The sequence below is a fragment of the Vidua chalybeata genome, chromosome 16 (assembly GCF_026979565.1).
Source record: "Vidua chalybeata isolate OUT-0048 chromosome 16, bVidCha1 merged haplotype, whole genome shotgun sequence".
In the NCBI taxonomy this organism is placed as follows: Eukaryota; Metazoa; Chordata; class Aves; order Passeriformes; family Viduidae; genus Vidua; species Vidua chalybeata.
This window is the reverse complement of record NC_071545.1, coordinates 10,697,921-10,713,241: the sequence shown is the minus strand read 5'-3', so window position 1 is coordinate 10,713,241 and position 15,321 is coordinate 10,697,921. Positions and strand designations below refer to the sequence as shown.

The following is a 15,321-nucleotide window of genomic DNA, read 5'->3' as shown; positions in this document are numbered from 1 at the left end:
CCTTAGTGTTTTTAATACACAGTTTGTACTGCTAGCAGATCTCAGAGTCAGGTCAACTCATACGAATCCCACTTAAATTTCCTTTAATTCCAGGTAAAAGCATATCAGTGTTGCATTCCTCAAAAATCAGCCTCTGTTTTGTGTTTATTACTCAATTTAATTATTGTCTGTGTTCCCACATTTTATTAGCAAGGCATTATTCCATGTGTGAGCTTTTCTGTGCTGCTCTTTGCTGTAGCATCTCTGTGGCACAGCCTTGAGCTGGTTTTTATGCCTATGTCCTCTGAAATAAAGAACTATTGTTATCCCATTTTAGGCGAGACCGAGGCATGGAGAAAAGCCTGTGCAAGGTCATACAGCAAGGCTGTGGCAGAACCAGGGAGAGGACTCAGATCTGAGTGCTCATCCAGTGCCCTAAATCACACGACCATCTTCCCTTTCCAAGAATGAATCCTTGCACCCTTAGAGCTAAATACTGAAAAGATTGAGGGTAAGTCATTTTGCCTAATTACTGTGCATTGGATACATGATCAAAAGCCACTGCCATATTGTCAGAGAATGTAGTGATTGATGAAAATCCATCTTTCTGCCCATGCAATTATGCAGCCTTTTATCCTATCATGAGCCAGTCATTTCCTGCTTCTCTTAGGAGTCAGCCTTTCATGACTTACAGTCAAAATTATGCACACAGAACAAGACTCAGATTTTATGGGAATTTACAAAAATTCAGTAGACAATTTTCAGTTCAGTGTCATTCCTTCCTTTTATGGTGTGGGTAACATTTCCATGGGGAACTGTTTTTATCATGGGCTCAATCTGAATTTTTTTTCCCAGGCCCTAACATGGAAAAACACTTTAAGAGATGCCTGTGTTTGCTCGTCTTCAAACTGGTGCCTGAGCATGCTCCTAGGTTTGGACAAACATCCCATTGACCTCAGGCAAATGGAGCAGAGTTGATGCTTTATTTTTTAATTAGTGTGTGCCTTCCTGACACAGGATCCCAGCTGTGGGCTGGGGGTCTTTGTGCTCTCAAAAGTGTTGAAGTATTTAGTAAGCAACCCCAAAGATGTAGTAACAAAACTTGTATATACAACTAGGAAGACAGCTGGGAGTGTGCCACTCCTCCTCCCGTGGAGGTTGTCCTTTTGAATTACATATTTGTTCTTTTTGGGGAAAATATTTTCTTGGCATGGGTGGATTCAGGACTGCAGTCACTAACGCCAGTGAGGCCATTTCAGATCTGTTGAGGTTCCTCAGGATATAGTTTGAAAACTCACAGTTGTGCTGATAACAAAGAAATTTGAGATGGGAGAAATTACTGAGAGCAAATTTCATGAGAAATTTGGCAACTTTTGTTTAAAAAAAAAAAAATTAGAAAGGTAGGATAAGGTAGACCAAAGGCTCGATCTCTCTTTTTTCACTTGTGGCATGCCTCCTGTCCCTTTAGTCATTCTAATTACTTGCTGCATCAGGCTAAAGTATGTGCTGAAGTAGTTCAGAATCACTACAACATGTGAAAAGTTAGGACTGGTTCTTGTTGAACTGCTGCCTAATACCATGGCATATGACTGTGAGGTGGGGCCCACAATCACAGTTGTAAATCAAAGAACAAGTCATAGGTTAGGTTCTGTTTTCCTTAGATATTGTCTCTAAGTTTGTTTTCTATATGCTGGTCTCGAGTAACGTTTGGTGAGCTTTCCAATTAGGTGGAAAGTCATGAGTACCTCTTTCCCAGCCTGAAGGTAAGAAAGTGCTAACTCATTGTCTAGCTCATAATCAATGGATGAAATTCTGGGAGCATCCTGGTGATAGAATTTCTGTCACTTGAAGACTTCATGTCACATTTTTCCAGGGTTACTTCTTCCCGTAGAGAGGAATCAAATCATTTATATGTTTGACTTACTAGCAGGCCACCAAATCTGACTTGGTTTGAGTTTTGAGCAACTCAAGAATTTGTTTGGACTGATACTTGTGCATGCCAGATGTATCCCAAATTCTTAGATGAAATACACAAAGAAAGGCACAATTGATTACTTCAAGAGAAAATAAGTTCACATGTGAAGGCTGGAGTAGTCCCTGAAACCAGTAAATAAGGAGCCAAGTTTGTAACAAGCATTACACACTCATCTTCAGATCAGATCTGGTGTTTTGGCCTCTGTGTACTATCTTTGATCTTCCATAATGAAGGCAACTGGGTTTACTGTCCAGCTTTGAATTCAGAGTAGCTGTTAAATCAGGCGTGCAGAAGGCAGAAGCACACAGAGATGTAGTTGAGCCCATAGTGCTTGAAATCTCCAGGGATTTTGAAAACATCTTTATTCTTGAAAGCAATCACAAATAAGTAGGAGAAAAGGATTTTAAACACTTCTGAAAATCCCACCCTGGTTTGTTTGGCAGGTGAAAAAAGGATCCAGAAGAGATACTAATAAGGATCATTCAGTGACAAAGTATATGTTCGTAGAGAAGGCTAATGCTTAAATCTTTCAGCAGTTAATTATCATCTTTACAGACCATAATACTGGAATACTTCACTTATCAATGCATCAGGGCTTGGATGAACTTTGAGACGCATGAAAACAAGACACTCCTTAGGCCTGTGGTAGCTCTGTGTTCTGGTAACTGATCAACCAATTACATAATTGGTCTCTACCTTGCATGAACAGATACAACTCCATTGACTTCTCTGGAGGTGACAGTTACCTGAGAACTGACCCGAAACTTGCCACAAAGCACATAATGGTTTCATATTTTGCTGTTTAGTGTTGTTGTAAAAATAGGCTCATTTCCTGGAGCAGTTAGAACAAGAAAATAGGGAAAAGCAATTTCCCACAGAGACTCATCCACGCTGGAATTCACTGAGGACCCCGGATGTGAACATGTGCTGATAGAACACATAAAACAGCAACTTTGTTTAGGGAAGCCTCTGACCTGTCAAAAATGCAGAGCATTTATTACCAGACTTTTCCTTGGCAATTAGTGGGTAGAATTACTCATAGAAATTGTTTTGCTTGCTCACAAGGGGAAAAGTAAGACATAAATTCATGATAGCCCCTCTTTGACCACAAGAAAGACTCTGTTCACAGAGGGCCTTTGGGGATGAACTCAAGACTTTTAGACCTCAGTGAAGTATGAAGGACCCCTCCAGACTTGCTGGACATCCCTAGCTGGAATTTTTTCAGCAGTCTAAGGGATTTGGGCATCCACTTTTAATTCATTTTTACGTAACTTTCAAGAAACCTTTGTTGACTTCAGAACATCTCTTTGTTCTGAAGAGAGACTAATTTTGACCCAACAGTGTCACCACGACATCTGCCTTCCATCTCTAGGCAGCAGCTCTCAAACTTTAGGTTTCAGACATTTCAGATGGGGAGCCCCCTTCACTCCAGCCATGCTTCACCTTTCCTTAGCACTTCGGCTTTACATGCATTTTCTGTATAAAGGTGGTGCTGGTTTAACCTGAAGACCAGGGAAGTTTCAAAAGGCCAGATTTCACCTCTGGGCCCTGCTTAGCTGCTGTTGGAGTCTGTGTGGGGCCAGAAGAGGAGGGAGAGAGGGAGGAGAGATGCTCCCATGTGGGTGAGGGCTGGGGGCTCTGTGCTCACACACTTGGAAATGAGGACATTTCTTGGCCCAAACTCACCCACTGTAAAGTATTCTGCTCAGAGATCTCCTTGGAGCCAGAAAGCTACTCAGAAACCTGCCCAAGATCTGAATTCCCCTTGACTGCAAGGGGTTTCCACAGCAAAAGTGACAGAAGCAATTTATCCCAGATAGAGTGGTTTCTTCAACAGGCCGAGTAGGAGTGGGGCAGGTTAATGCTCAGCTTGCGTACTTCACTGATTGCCCCAAATACTGCTTTTAAATCAAAATTTAACTGTTCTGGGATATGTTTCTTGTAGAGGTGCTTCAGAAGAACTTGCCTAACAGCTTGTACCCATTTGTTGTGAAGAGCCTCTGGCCCATCCAGTGTGTTTGGGCTATGCCTGTGTAGGTAACATAGCTAACAGGTTTTGGGACCTTGCAGCTGGGGTTAGTGAGTGCAAATGTTTCCCATTAGCTCCCTGCATACCCTAAGTTGTGATTCATCAAGGGAGACAGTGCAAAGCTGAACTTGAGTCCTGTGAGATGTTTCTTTGAAGTTACTTGTGCTTAAGGGTAGGCATGATCTGAGTTGACTTGCTGAGCTGAGGCTCTGAGGAGCCCACTGTGCTAACACAGGGCAGTTTAGTCTTTTCCTCTTAAGCATTGTCCAGAGAGATGTGAGTTTCAGAAAGGTCTGAAACCTTTCAATAAACCATTCCATAGGAATGAGGGAGGGCTTTTATATTCAGTGGTTTTCTACCAGTAAGGTCAGCTACACTGGAGAGCCCAGAGCTAAGCTTACCCTCTCTGGACCTTCCCCTTCCTTAGTTTCTTCAGTATGTGTCTTTTCAAAGGCAAGTGGAAAAAAAAATCTTAAAATGGGACTTTAAAAAGGTGGGGAATTAAGCAGATCATATCATCTTGATTCCTTTATCTCACTTAATTAAGGAGAAGTTTGCCAATAGTGATCTGGTATTTCCTAAAACAAGCATATATGAAGAACACTTTGAGGAACTTCAAAAGAATTTTCATGCTAGATCAGGAAAAGATAAAAACAGAAGTGGAAACTTCTAATACACTTTATGTTTCAGTACTTACAGGAAGTACATTGTTGCATAGGATACTAATGAATTCTGCAGGAGGAGTTTTCCAAAAGAAAAATGAAATGGCACCTTCTCTATCTTAGAGAAAAGGTCTGAGGGCTTTTGCAATTATGACAGATATGCAGTGGATATGTATGGTCATATCACCTGGAGAGAGTCTATCTCTGGCAAAAGGCTGTTTGGAGTTTCAAGTGTGTACACTATTGAATTTCTGTAGCAACTTCCTGGTCTAGCTGTGAAAAGTGATAAAGGGAATGGTAAAAGTCTATCTTGCTTTCATTTACCCTGTTTGACACTGCAGAGGGCAGAAATGCTGCCCTGTGTGTAGCTGGGTGCAGGAAGCATGGCAGGAGCACACTGGAGTGGCTAAGGATGAACACATAATGTTGGTGCTGATGCTGGTAGTGAGGCCAGAAAAGTGAAAATAGCAACATGGATACTCCAATACACCAGTGACACTTGTCTGGAGAAATTATCATTTGACAGAGTCTTAATTAACTCAAGTGAAGAAGTAATTCTAAAATCCTGATTTTGGAATCCCAGAGACTTAATGCTCTCAGAAACAATGGGATACAGGATTGCTTCACATTTGTAAAGCACACAGAAATCCTAGGTAACAGGTAACAGTTTTGTACTGTTTGAAGAGTTCTCTGGTGTCAGCAGAGTCCTCTGTGGTGCCTTGAGAGTGGAGGGTTTGTGCCCCAGGCTCAGCTCAAGTGTTCAAGTCCAGGTATGAACATATTTTAGGCAGCAAAGCATTTCCATCAGGACTGAAGCACATGGACGTTTTTTTCTTGTGTACAGGCAAGATATTTAAATATGGGGTTAGTTGCTCTTCGTATCTTCAGGGCCCCAGATCCTTCTAAGCCTGTGATCACTGGAAGGCTGTCTGACTGAAAATCCAGAGGCCTTTGCCCTTTTGAAAGCTTCTACTCTTGCTTGGAAGTGAAATTTGGACTCCTGAGTTACAAAGATGCTTTTGAAATTGTTATATCTGTCTTTCTGCTTCTTTATAAATCAACCTGCTTGGTCTGAACTGAATGTTTAAATAATAAACAGCTAAAAGACTCTCTGATGGCTTCTTTCTGAGTGTTTCCCTTAGGGAGCCCTTGGGATCACATGGCATCTGCCCTGACCTTAAGGACCTGCTTTCTGGAGGCTTTTTTACAATGCTAACAAACCTCACATTTTAACTAGCTGTTAAATAAGCCAGTCAGTGGTAACTATTCAGGACAGGGATTAGGAGAGTATTCTTGCTGGCATACAAGATGGCTCTGTCCATGTGCTGGCCAGGGATGAAGGGCTGGAAAACTGTGTGGTGGAAGAGACTATTAATGTGATTTTCCACAACTTTCCTTGCAGCTGCATTTTTGAGAGGAGAGAGAAAGAGATGGCTAGGCTTGCAGTAACATGTTGTGCCGTCATAAATGCTACAGCCACCATCTGTTTCCAGCCCACGACTTGAAAGAAAACTGAGCAGTAATCTCATAATTCACATGAGCGTTTTACACTTGTGAACCCTTCCCAACCTTTGTCTAATAATGAGGGGAGTGCATGGTGCTAAGTTTTGTATTTTTCCTGTACGTATTAATGTTTATTTGTATGTCTTCTCCTGTTTTGTTGTTTTGTGGGGTTTCTTAAAAAAAAAAAAAATCTCTGGGAGGAAAATCAGACCAGTTCCACAGTCAAAAGAAACATAATAAAGGCAAAATCCCAATTCCATTGATCTTGCTGGCAAAATTCTCCAGGAGGAGGTGCATTTAACATTCCTCAGTGTGTCTGTCTTAGTTACTTGCTGATGAAAATAAAGAGAGACATTAGAAAGTGAAGAGGCAGGTTGCTGAACTTCCCTTTTCCTGCAGAAGCAGAGCTGCTACAAGAGCTGGACATGTGCATTTTAAACCGAACCATCAGGCAGGATGGTGATGGTAGGTTGGATTTTAATGAAAACAGATTCTTCTGCTAATCTTTGCTTGGGGCTGGCCCTCTGCAGGATTAAGGATCCCGCCTGCTGTGCCAAAGACATGCTCAGGTTCGGGGCTGCTGGTGGGTGGGAAGAACACAAACATCCGAGAGTGACTCTGGTGAGTGATCCCAGTCTGTCCTGGTGCAGTGCCCTCAGGGAAGCCAAAGACTTGAGATCATTTAGTTGATGGAAACACTGCTCCCCTCCAGCCTGCAAAGCACGGCTGAGCATCATTAAGGATTTCTTTCTGGCTGCTCTTCGAAACCAAGGGCTGCTCTGTCTCTGGGCCTCCTCTCACCTTTGGACCCAATTTGCACACCTCCTCCTACCACAGCTGAGTGAACTCCTGCTCTCCTCTGGCCTTAGCAACAATGGCTTTCATCATCCCTACCAGGACTGCAGAGCAGTTTAAGGATGAAAGGGCTTCTCATTTCATATATCCCACTGCTGCTAGAGCTATAAATCATCGATGGACTGAATTTATAGCCAACTGCTACTGCAAGCAAGTGAAATTTATTTTGTGTTGTCATACGTATGGTCAAGCTGTCCAAGAAGTTGCCGAACAAAGAACTGAGCTGCTGCTGAGCAACCCATTCAATCTATTCTCATTTTATTTAAAAATAATAAATAACTGTCAATCAAAGGAACTTATTTTGACATGTGCTACCTGCGGGGTGATCCGCAATATCTCCGGGATGTGTTTGTAAGTGGAAGAGAGCTGCTAGCTGTTGCCAGGTCCAGCAGATATGGCATGAAGTTCCACCAGGAAAAGGTTTGTGGGCTCACTAGGGTGTGGGACAGGTTGAAGGCCACTTCCTTTTTTAGCATAACTTGCTGTTCTGAGAGTGTTTGGTCAGGTAGCCCAGGGGTCGCAGTGACTTCTGCTTGAATCAGTGACAAATCTCCACTGACCTGTACAGAGCAGTGGCCCTTCTTCTGTCTCTCAGTTTGCTGACAGGTGGATTGTTGGTGGGTCTCTGGGGTCTGGAAAGCTGGCCTGTGCCTATTTTGGTGCCTTGTGATGGCGATGAGCTAAAAATGAGACTAGAAACTCTTCAAGCTGCTGGGGTCTGAATCACATATTTCTGTACGATTTACTTACAGAGCCAAAAAGCCTGGGAGGTTATTTTTGTGTTTTACCCAGGCTCATTAATTAGCTGGGGGTGTTGGGAGCTGTCATATTGAGCAGCCTTTCCCTGCTCACTCCTGTTGTCCTGCTGGATTCAATCCCTGCAGCCTCCCACCCCACTTTCTGTAGTTTATGGCCACATCTGGAGTGTCTCCCTGCACACGTGCTGGTGGGAGCCTCCTCCCTGCTGGCACACACGTCATGGCTTTTGGGGTCTGTGGAGTTACAGTCATCCTTCTCAACACTTGTTTTTCCATGAGAGGGAAAGAGAGAAGGGCTACGGGAAGGGCAGTGGCAGGGAAGGCCTCTGACACAAAATTCCCAGGAACAGGATTTGCACATTTTATGACCGTTCAGATGGAAATGCAATGGACCTGAATTATTCCTCCTTAATCCTGCTTTCTCACTTTCCTCCCAGCAGCCTCTTCCCCTGCAGTTTAGGTAATACAGAAGCTTATAAACAAATCCCACCGCGTGAAAAATAGCAAAGGGGGGGAAAAAAGGGACCTGGGTTAGGGCTGTGATGGATAGACAGGTGGAAGGCAGGCACCAGAAGGGAGGATGAATGGTAAAAGCCTTTGATGGAAACACTAAAGAGCTATTGAAAATCCAAGGGGTGGGGGGAGGGAGGAGAAAGAATAGCAGGAGGAGGGAAAGCAAGGGAGTCGTGCCCCCGTCCCCCCGCCCTCTTTCTCAGGATGTTGAAAGTATTTGTCCTTCGTTACAAAATGATTGAACTGCCGCCAGGCCAGGCCACCCTTCCAGCCATTGCACTGGGAAACTGGCACTTCTGAAAGCCTCGTCGCCTCTCAAATTTTATAGCTTTCCCTTTTTGTGGGAGTTTTTGTGTTGTGCTATTTGCAGGATTGTTTTCAGATTTGCCGCGTATCAAAGAAACTATGTTTTGTTTTTGTTGCCCTGACAAAACACAGAATCCAGGTAATGAAAAGAAAAATTAAAAAATAAAGGCACATTTTTATCAGAAAACACAGCTGTCTGCCTTTTATTGAGTCAGAATTTCATGCACTTGGTATTCACGGCGTGAATTTGGTTTACCTCTAGTGCTTTTTGGAGGAGAAATTTCACCCTACAAATAGAGCTTCTGCTTTACTAATGTCTCTGTGTGCACAAAAGTGGTGCCTGTTCTTCAGAGTCAGAGTAGTGAGGATGACCCTGTTGTACCATAATTAAAATGGATTTTGCATAACGTACATGTAGATAACAGTGGGAAAAAATAATCTTTCCCCTTTTCAGAATGGTTCCTGAAGCTCTGCAATGTCTTTGACCTGCAGGATCTACAGATGGAAAGAACGGTTGAAGATCTGAGTACGAGACTGTTCCTGCTGCCAGAGGCTGTATTTGTACCATGTATTTATATGTGTATGTATTTATATAAGCCTGATGCTCGGAGAGGACTGGAGCCGTGTGTGTTCTTAATTAGATTTGGAGGTCTGTAGATGCAGCATCCACCCAGATTCTTGTTAACCAGGGGAGGACTCAGGGCCGTGGGGTCTGCCCAGTGCCACTCACATGCCAGAGAGGTCAAGGGGGTGGTGCCCTGGCCAGGGTGACCAGGGCTATCCCTGGGCAGGTGCCTGCTCTCTGTGTGGGGCGACTGCTTGTCCTCCTGTCCCATCATCTGCATCACCCTCACTGCAGCCCCAAGGGCACTTCTCTGAGTACACAGGGCAGACAGACAGCTGTCTGTTGCTTCCAGGATTAGATCCTGGGATTAGGTCTCTTATGGATCATGCCATATAATTAAAATAGTCCTGGAAGAGCAGAGAGGCAATGTGCCACCCATACACAGCTGAATACCGGGGGGCTGTGCTTGCTCACAGACCCACTGCAGCTGAAAGCAAATCTCTCCACTAACATAATTTACAACATCAATTTCCACCTAAACATCTCCAGTGCCTGGTTATATTCATGAGTTTGCAGTGCCCTGAGAGGTAACACTGCCTTTGCCCCCAGTTCCAAAAGAGCAGAAAGGGTAAGTGGTTAGCTCAAGGTTAGGTGGGAGTCACTGGAGATGGTGCTCCACACTCCTGCCTTCAAAGGAATTTGCTGTGGTGACCAGAGCAAACAGCCCCTGCTGTTACCACGCCGGACTGTGGCGTGTCACTCGCACTTTGTATCTGAGATGCTGTGTCTGGGTAGGTATCACTGTCCTTGTGAAACCAACTTTTAGTTATGGAGCGTGGGTGAACACTTGTCATCATGCCAGGATGACACAAAGTCTAGAAATTATAATGGCAATTCAGGTCATGGGATAGAGGGGGAAAAATGCTGTCTCAGAAGTGTCCCCGTCTGGTGTCACTGCTGGCGATTATTTAAGATGCAGGACATGACTGTGGCAAAGATCAGGTTGTAGCTGATATGAATCATGCCTTGAAATAACACTTTCCTTCTTACATTGTGAAAATTACAGCAGTATGGGAAGTGAGGGAAAATGGGATTTCCCTGGAGGTTAAAGATTTTCCTTTAATCAGCTTTCATAATGTTAATTAAACTTTTGGAACAATGGCTGAGTCCTGGGATCCGCCCGCTCTTGCATAACTATCTCACAATGCTGATTTCACTTTCATGTTTATTTGCCAGCATGATTCCAAGTAAGAGCTGAGCAAGATCTCCACACCAAGGAGCTCCTTGGGGGTTTGGGAGAACTCACCTCCCTCTCTTACCTCTTCTGGGGAGAGAAGACTCCAGCTCTCCCCTCCCAAGGAGGAGCAGTGTGGAGGGATCAAAGCACTTTGTCTGTCATCATCACCCCATCTGCAAATGGGGCTAATAAAAACTTACTGGTATTTTGAGGCTGGTGCATATAAATATATACCCACCCATATGGAGAAAAGGGTGTGTTTATAGAGATCAGTACATGGATACATCTATTCCGGGTAGGTAAGATGGATTACAGTGCCACTTGTTCCCTGAATTTTTCACTTTTTCTGTAGCATAGTTGCTATGTGCCCATGGGAGCCATCGTCCCTGGTCCTTTCAGCGATGGGCTTAATATAACCTGGTCTCACACCACACACACACAGAGCTCTGGGGAAGAGAAAATCTGGGGAATGGTTCACAGGCAGGGCATGACATTGATCACCCCAGGGAGCACACCCCATGGGAATGGGAGCTGTGCTGGGCACATTTCCTGGGCCTCTTGGTGCCAGACTGGGATGTCTCTCCTGGTGGCCTGAGATGTGTTGGTGAGCCCCAGAGCTGCACTAGTGATGTCTCAGAGCAGCCACCAGCCACACAGGTGCAGGGTTGCACACCCAGGCAGAGTCACAGCCTGGCCACTTTGTTCTTCACGTTAGAAAGGACTTGCTTCAAAAATAAGGGATGAAAATGTACAAATGTCGGACACAATTAGGAAAAAAAAAAAAAAAAGGAACCTATTATATTTTAGGTCAAAGAGTTATCTAGCTCAAGATTTTTAAATATGTGCAAAATGCAGTTTGTGCAGAAAGGCCATTAATCAGCCTCTGGAAGAACTGCCTTTTCTGCCTATTTTTTAAGCTGCAAAGATGGAAACAAAAAGCGGGGAGTGCAGGGGCAGCTCCATTTTCCCGTTGTACAGAGCAGGAGGGCACCTCTATCTGTGCAGGCTCCTGCTTCCCTGGCAACATGTTCACATCTCTGCAAAAGCTGTTTAAATACGCTGAGCCACGCAAACTACACGGCACTTTCCCTGTTGACACACACCTTTGACTGCTCTGAGGAGGTGCTCTGTAAACACCAGTGCTGGACGGTTTTTATGTGACTTATTCCTGATTCATTGGTTCTAAATTAGTAGCCCCAAGGCACATACCTTTCCTACAGGCAGGGAAGGGATTGCCTCTTCTCCCCACCTTTGGGAACTTTGACCTGCTGGGATCACAAACTGTAGGAAATCTCAGAGGCGAAGTCCCAGGTACCGCCAGCAGTAAAACCTGGGAGTAAACAGATTAGATGTGCTTGAAAGACATTTCAAGGGAGCTTGGGCTTTCTGGCTCATCTTCCCTACACCACCAGCAAGATTATTTCAAGGCTGATTTTAATGGCATGAAGGCTTCTTCCTTAATACAGGAATTGGCTGTGTAATTTCTATATATATACATATATATTTATCTTTTCCTCTTTGGCAGTGAGGAATTGAAACTTCTTCTCCACACCCCTCTGATTAGCACAGGAGTGGCAGGAGGGATTTTTCCTCTCTTAGTCATTCTGGGCAACCTTTGAGCCCAGGTTTTCCACCCTGTTCCCATTAGGAAGCTGCAGAGGCCACGCGAGTGAGTTCCTGGCCAGCTGGGAGCTGTCAGCTGCCTTCAAAGCCCTGGCCAGCCCCTCTGTGATAAGTCCATGGTGAGGTGTGTAATGCACATGGTATCAGCCCCATATCCCACACAGTTCCTGTCCCAACATGGATGAAAGCTTTTTTAAGAACTGGAGTACAAAAGGGGAAAACTTATTTCTTGGACTTTTGAGTCAGTTTATGGAGCAGTCAAGAGTGTTAGGGTTGGGTCTTGCTTGGTTTTAGCAGAGGGCTGCTGGTTGTAGGTTTTACCAGCCTGTCACAGGAGTGAGGTGAGAAAGCCCTAAAAACTTAGCTGGTCCTTCCCAAATCCTCCCTTGCAGATGGCAAAGTACATTGTTGATTCGCACAAAAAAGAAATGCAGAATCCACTCTAGACATTTTGGGCTGAGACAAATGAAGATTTTGTTTTTGTTTTGTGATTCTGGCTTTGGCATCACCTTTCCAGTTCTCTTTTGTTTGGTCTCTCAGTGATTCATCTCTCCATTTCACTTCTCTTTTGTTTGTTCCATAATTGCTGGCTTAACCTGGAGGCATGAGGCTTCCTTGTGGAAACATCACCAGGCTGTCAGTCAGCCACGGAGAGGTGGTACAGCTGGTACAGTCCTTCCTCCCTCTCAGGAGTGAGTGAATCATCCCTTGAATATGCAATATCATCCAGGACAGAAGCCAGGATTCTCAACAGGCACATGAATTTGAGCATCTCTGGAAACATTATTTCCACATTTTGGGCAGCCTAAGAGACAGTAGGTAAATAAGCAAGCTGTGGCATTTGCAATCTCTTGTAGTTTTATTTAAAGTGACTGCCTGTGCTCAAAATGCTTGTGTGGGTATTAAAAACACAGAGAGAAAAGCGTGTATCCTTGATCTGATACTGCCCAAGGCAGCTTCAGGGTATGGCCCATTTAATGCCATTGAGCAGTCCATTGAACAGTTAAGAACCCACCAGAAACAGTAACTGCCTGCTTTCCTCATGAACACTCACAAGAACCAACACATCCCAAACCCTCTGTGTTGCTGGCCTCTGGGTTTCTCCTTTGGAACTGTGTCCATGCTGGCTCTTGGTCCTGCAGGGAGCTGTTTCCCACTGCCCTCGCGCAGGAGCAGTGAAAGGCACATGGGCTCCTTCCCTCAGCTGGGATCTTGTTCAAAATGTTTCCCCTCCAAGGAAAAGACCAATTTCCCATGTTTTCCTGGGATGTAGGGGGGAATAGAGAATTCTCTGTAGCCAGAGAATCAGGGAATATTCACTGCATCAGCAGGTAGTCCATGACACAGCATTTCACAGGATCAAGTGGTTTTCCTGAGCTCTCGTGTGCTGTGCTGATGAATCCAATAAAACTGCCCTGGAGTGAACATACAATGAGATTTCACTGCTAAATGTGTGAGAGATGCAGTGGGAAAAGGACACTGCTCTGACTCAGCTGGGAAACACTGGTCAGGAGATCTGTGATATGGTTTTCTCTATTCTTATTAATACCAGGAGCCAAGACTTTTTCTGCTTCACATTTGTGCCAAGGTCATAGCTATGTGTTAACCTTCATCAGTCCTTCTGAATGATAACAGTGAAAGCAAAATACCATTAAAATTATCTTCCTATATGTTCAAACCACTCTGGCACTTTTCCAGGCAGTGTTTGTGCCCCTGTTTATGCTGCAGACCCTGGTGACCCTGGAATACTTTTATTTACGACAGCATAAGCATCATTTCCATGGCAACATGCTTTTCAAGCTGCAGATTGGGGATTGCAATTTCCTGAGCAATAGAAGAAGCAATGGTGGATTTTTTTTTTCCCTTCCTAATCAGCTAGTAGCAACTTTCATGTGCAAAATAACCAGCCACGACAAATCAGTTAAAAGCTACATTATCATCAAGGCAATTTGAAAGCTCAGCATGGTTAGCCTAAAAATAAAAGAGAGTTAGATCCAGTTGTTTAATGGCAATAGAGATGGTGAGATGATATCCTCACTGCTGCTCTGGTAAATTGGCTTCAATGTGCTCTGCAATGCTGCCTAAGGAGGAGCAGAGCAGTTCCCTTCACTGCAGTGACACATTATTTACAGGAAGACTAGGACAGGTATAATCCTATATGGCTTCAGACAGTGCTTTCCCATATTGGAGGAGATGACAAAGCCTGTTTGAGAACAGTCCAAACTATCAACAAAGCAATGTTACTAACAGGGATGTTGGTTAGCAGCTCGTGTGAAACTGCCCTTGATGCTCTCTGCCTTCAGAGACCACTGGGGTGGAGCTGCTCCCCGGGGTGGAACAGCCTCCTGTGCACACAGAGGTGCCAGCACAGCCTTGGGGACAGAAATGTCACTTGGCATTGCCACAGCACTGCTTCCCTCCCCAGAATGAGTCTTCAACAGCAGTTAAGTGTCATCACACTACAAACAGGATCACTGAGGGGCAGAAAGATACAATGGCTGACAGTCAGAGGTGCTCCCTGGCATCCAGGACACCATCCTGTCTACCAGGGGCCGTGACGCATCCATCAGAGCAGGGTGTTTGAAGGCTGGATCTGTCCCCTGCTCAGCCAGCTTGGTGCTCAGCAACACTGGGACCATCACTGCTCGCTGGAGATCAGCACTTTTCACAGCTGCTCTTCTCACCATCTCTCAATGGTGGAAAATTTGCACTAAAAATACTGCCTTAAGGAATTCAGAAAAAGGTGAGGATTTCTTTCTTGCTAGATTGCCCTTGAGAGCAAAGAAATCTCACTTCCTATCCAGGCAGGATTTGATGCTGACCAAGCCAAGCCCAGGGAATGTGTACCAGGGTGGTTGTATGTACCAGGATGGGTGTACTTAGCAGCACTGCTTCACACCTCTCTGTATTATCAGTCACTCATGTCTCTGAGTTCCAAGTTAGACCTTAATGCTGACACTATAGAATTATCAGAGACAAATTTCTAAGTCATAGTAGAAATAATTTCAGAGAAAATAAGTGCTGCTGCTGGTCCCACCCACTAGAATTATTTGAGGTGACAGGTAAATAAATATTAAACTACATTCTGTAATGGTAAAAGTACATTCTGCTTGCTAAAAACCACATTCACACTGATTTGCTTTGGGCCTCCAGTAGTTCTGGGGCAAAACTCCCACTAGTTTTGAAAGCACTAGGACAGCAGAGGTGCCTTCAGGTTCAGGGGATCCCCACATGTTGTGAGGTACAGCTGGACATTAATTCTTCTGGAATTAATTCCATCTCCTGGAAGCTGAGGAGATGCTGCTTTCAAACACCA

General features: G+C 44.4%; 1 protein-coding gene across 4 annotated transcripts in view; it reads left to right on the top strand.

The window, feature by feature from the left end:
* The window catches only part of PDGFA (platelet derived growth factor subunit A), a 166,243-nt gene that overhangs the window by 26,322 nt on the left and 124,600 nt on the right, over window positions 1–15,321 (top strand). For 2 of the 4 annotated variants that reach the window (XM_053957804.1, XM_053957806.1), the window contains exon 6: window positions 317–490. In XM_053957804.1, coding sequence (XP_053813779.1) covers window positions 317–450 — 134 coding nt within the window. In that variant the 3' untranslated portion in view covers window positions 451–490. Of the gene's footprint in view, window positions 1–316; window positions 491–6,047; window positions 8,762–9,034; window positions 9,215–15,321 lie in introns of those variants that run through there. The other 2 variants (XM_053957802.1, XM_053957803.1) reach the window with 2 other exon arrangements.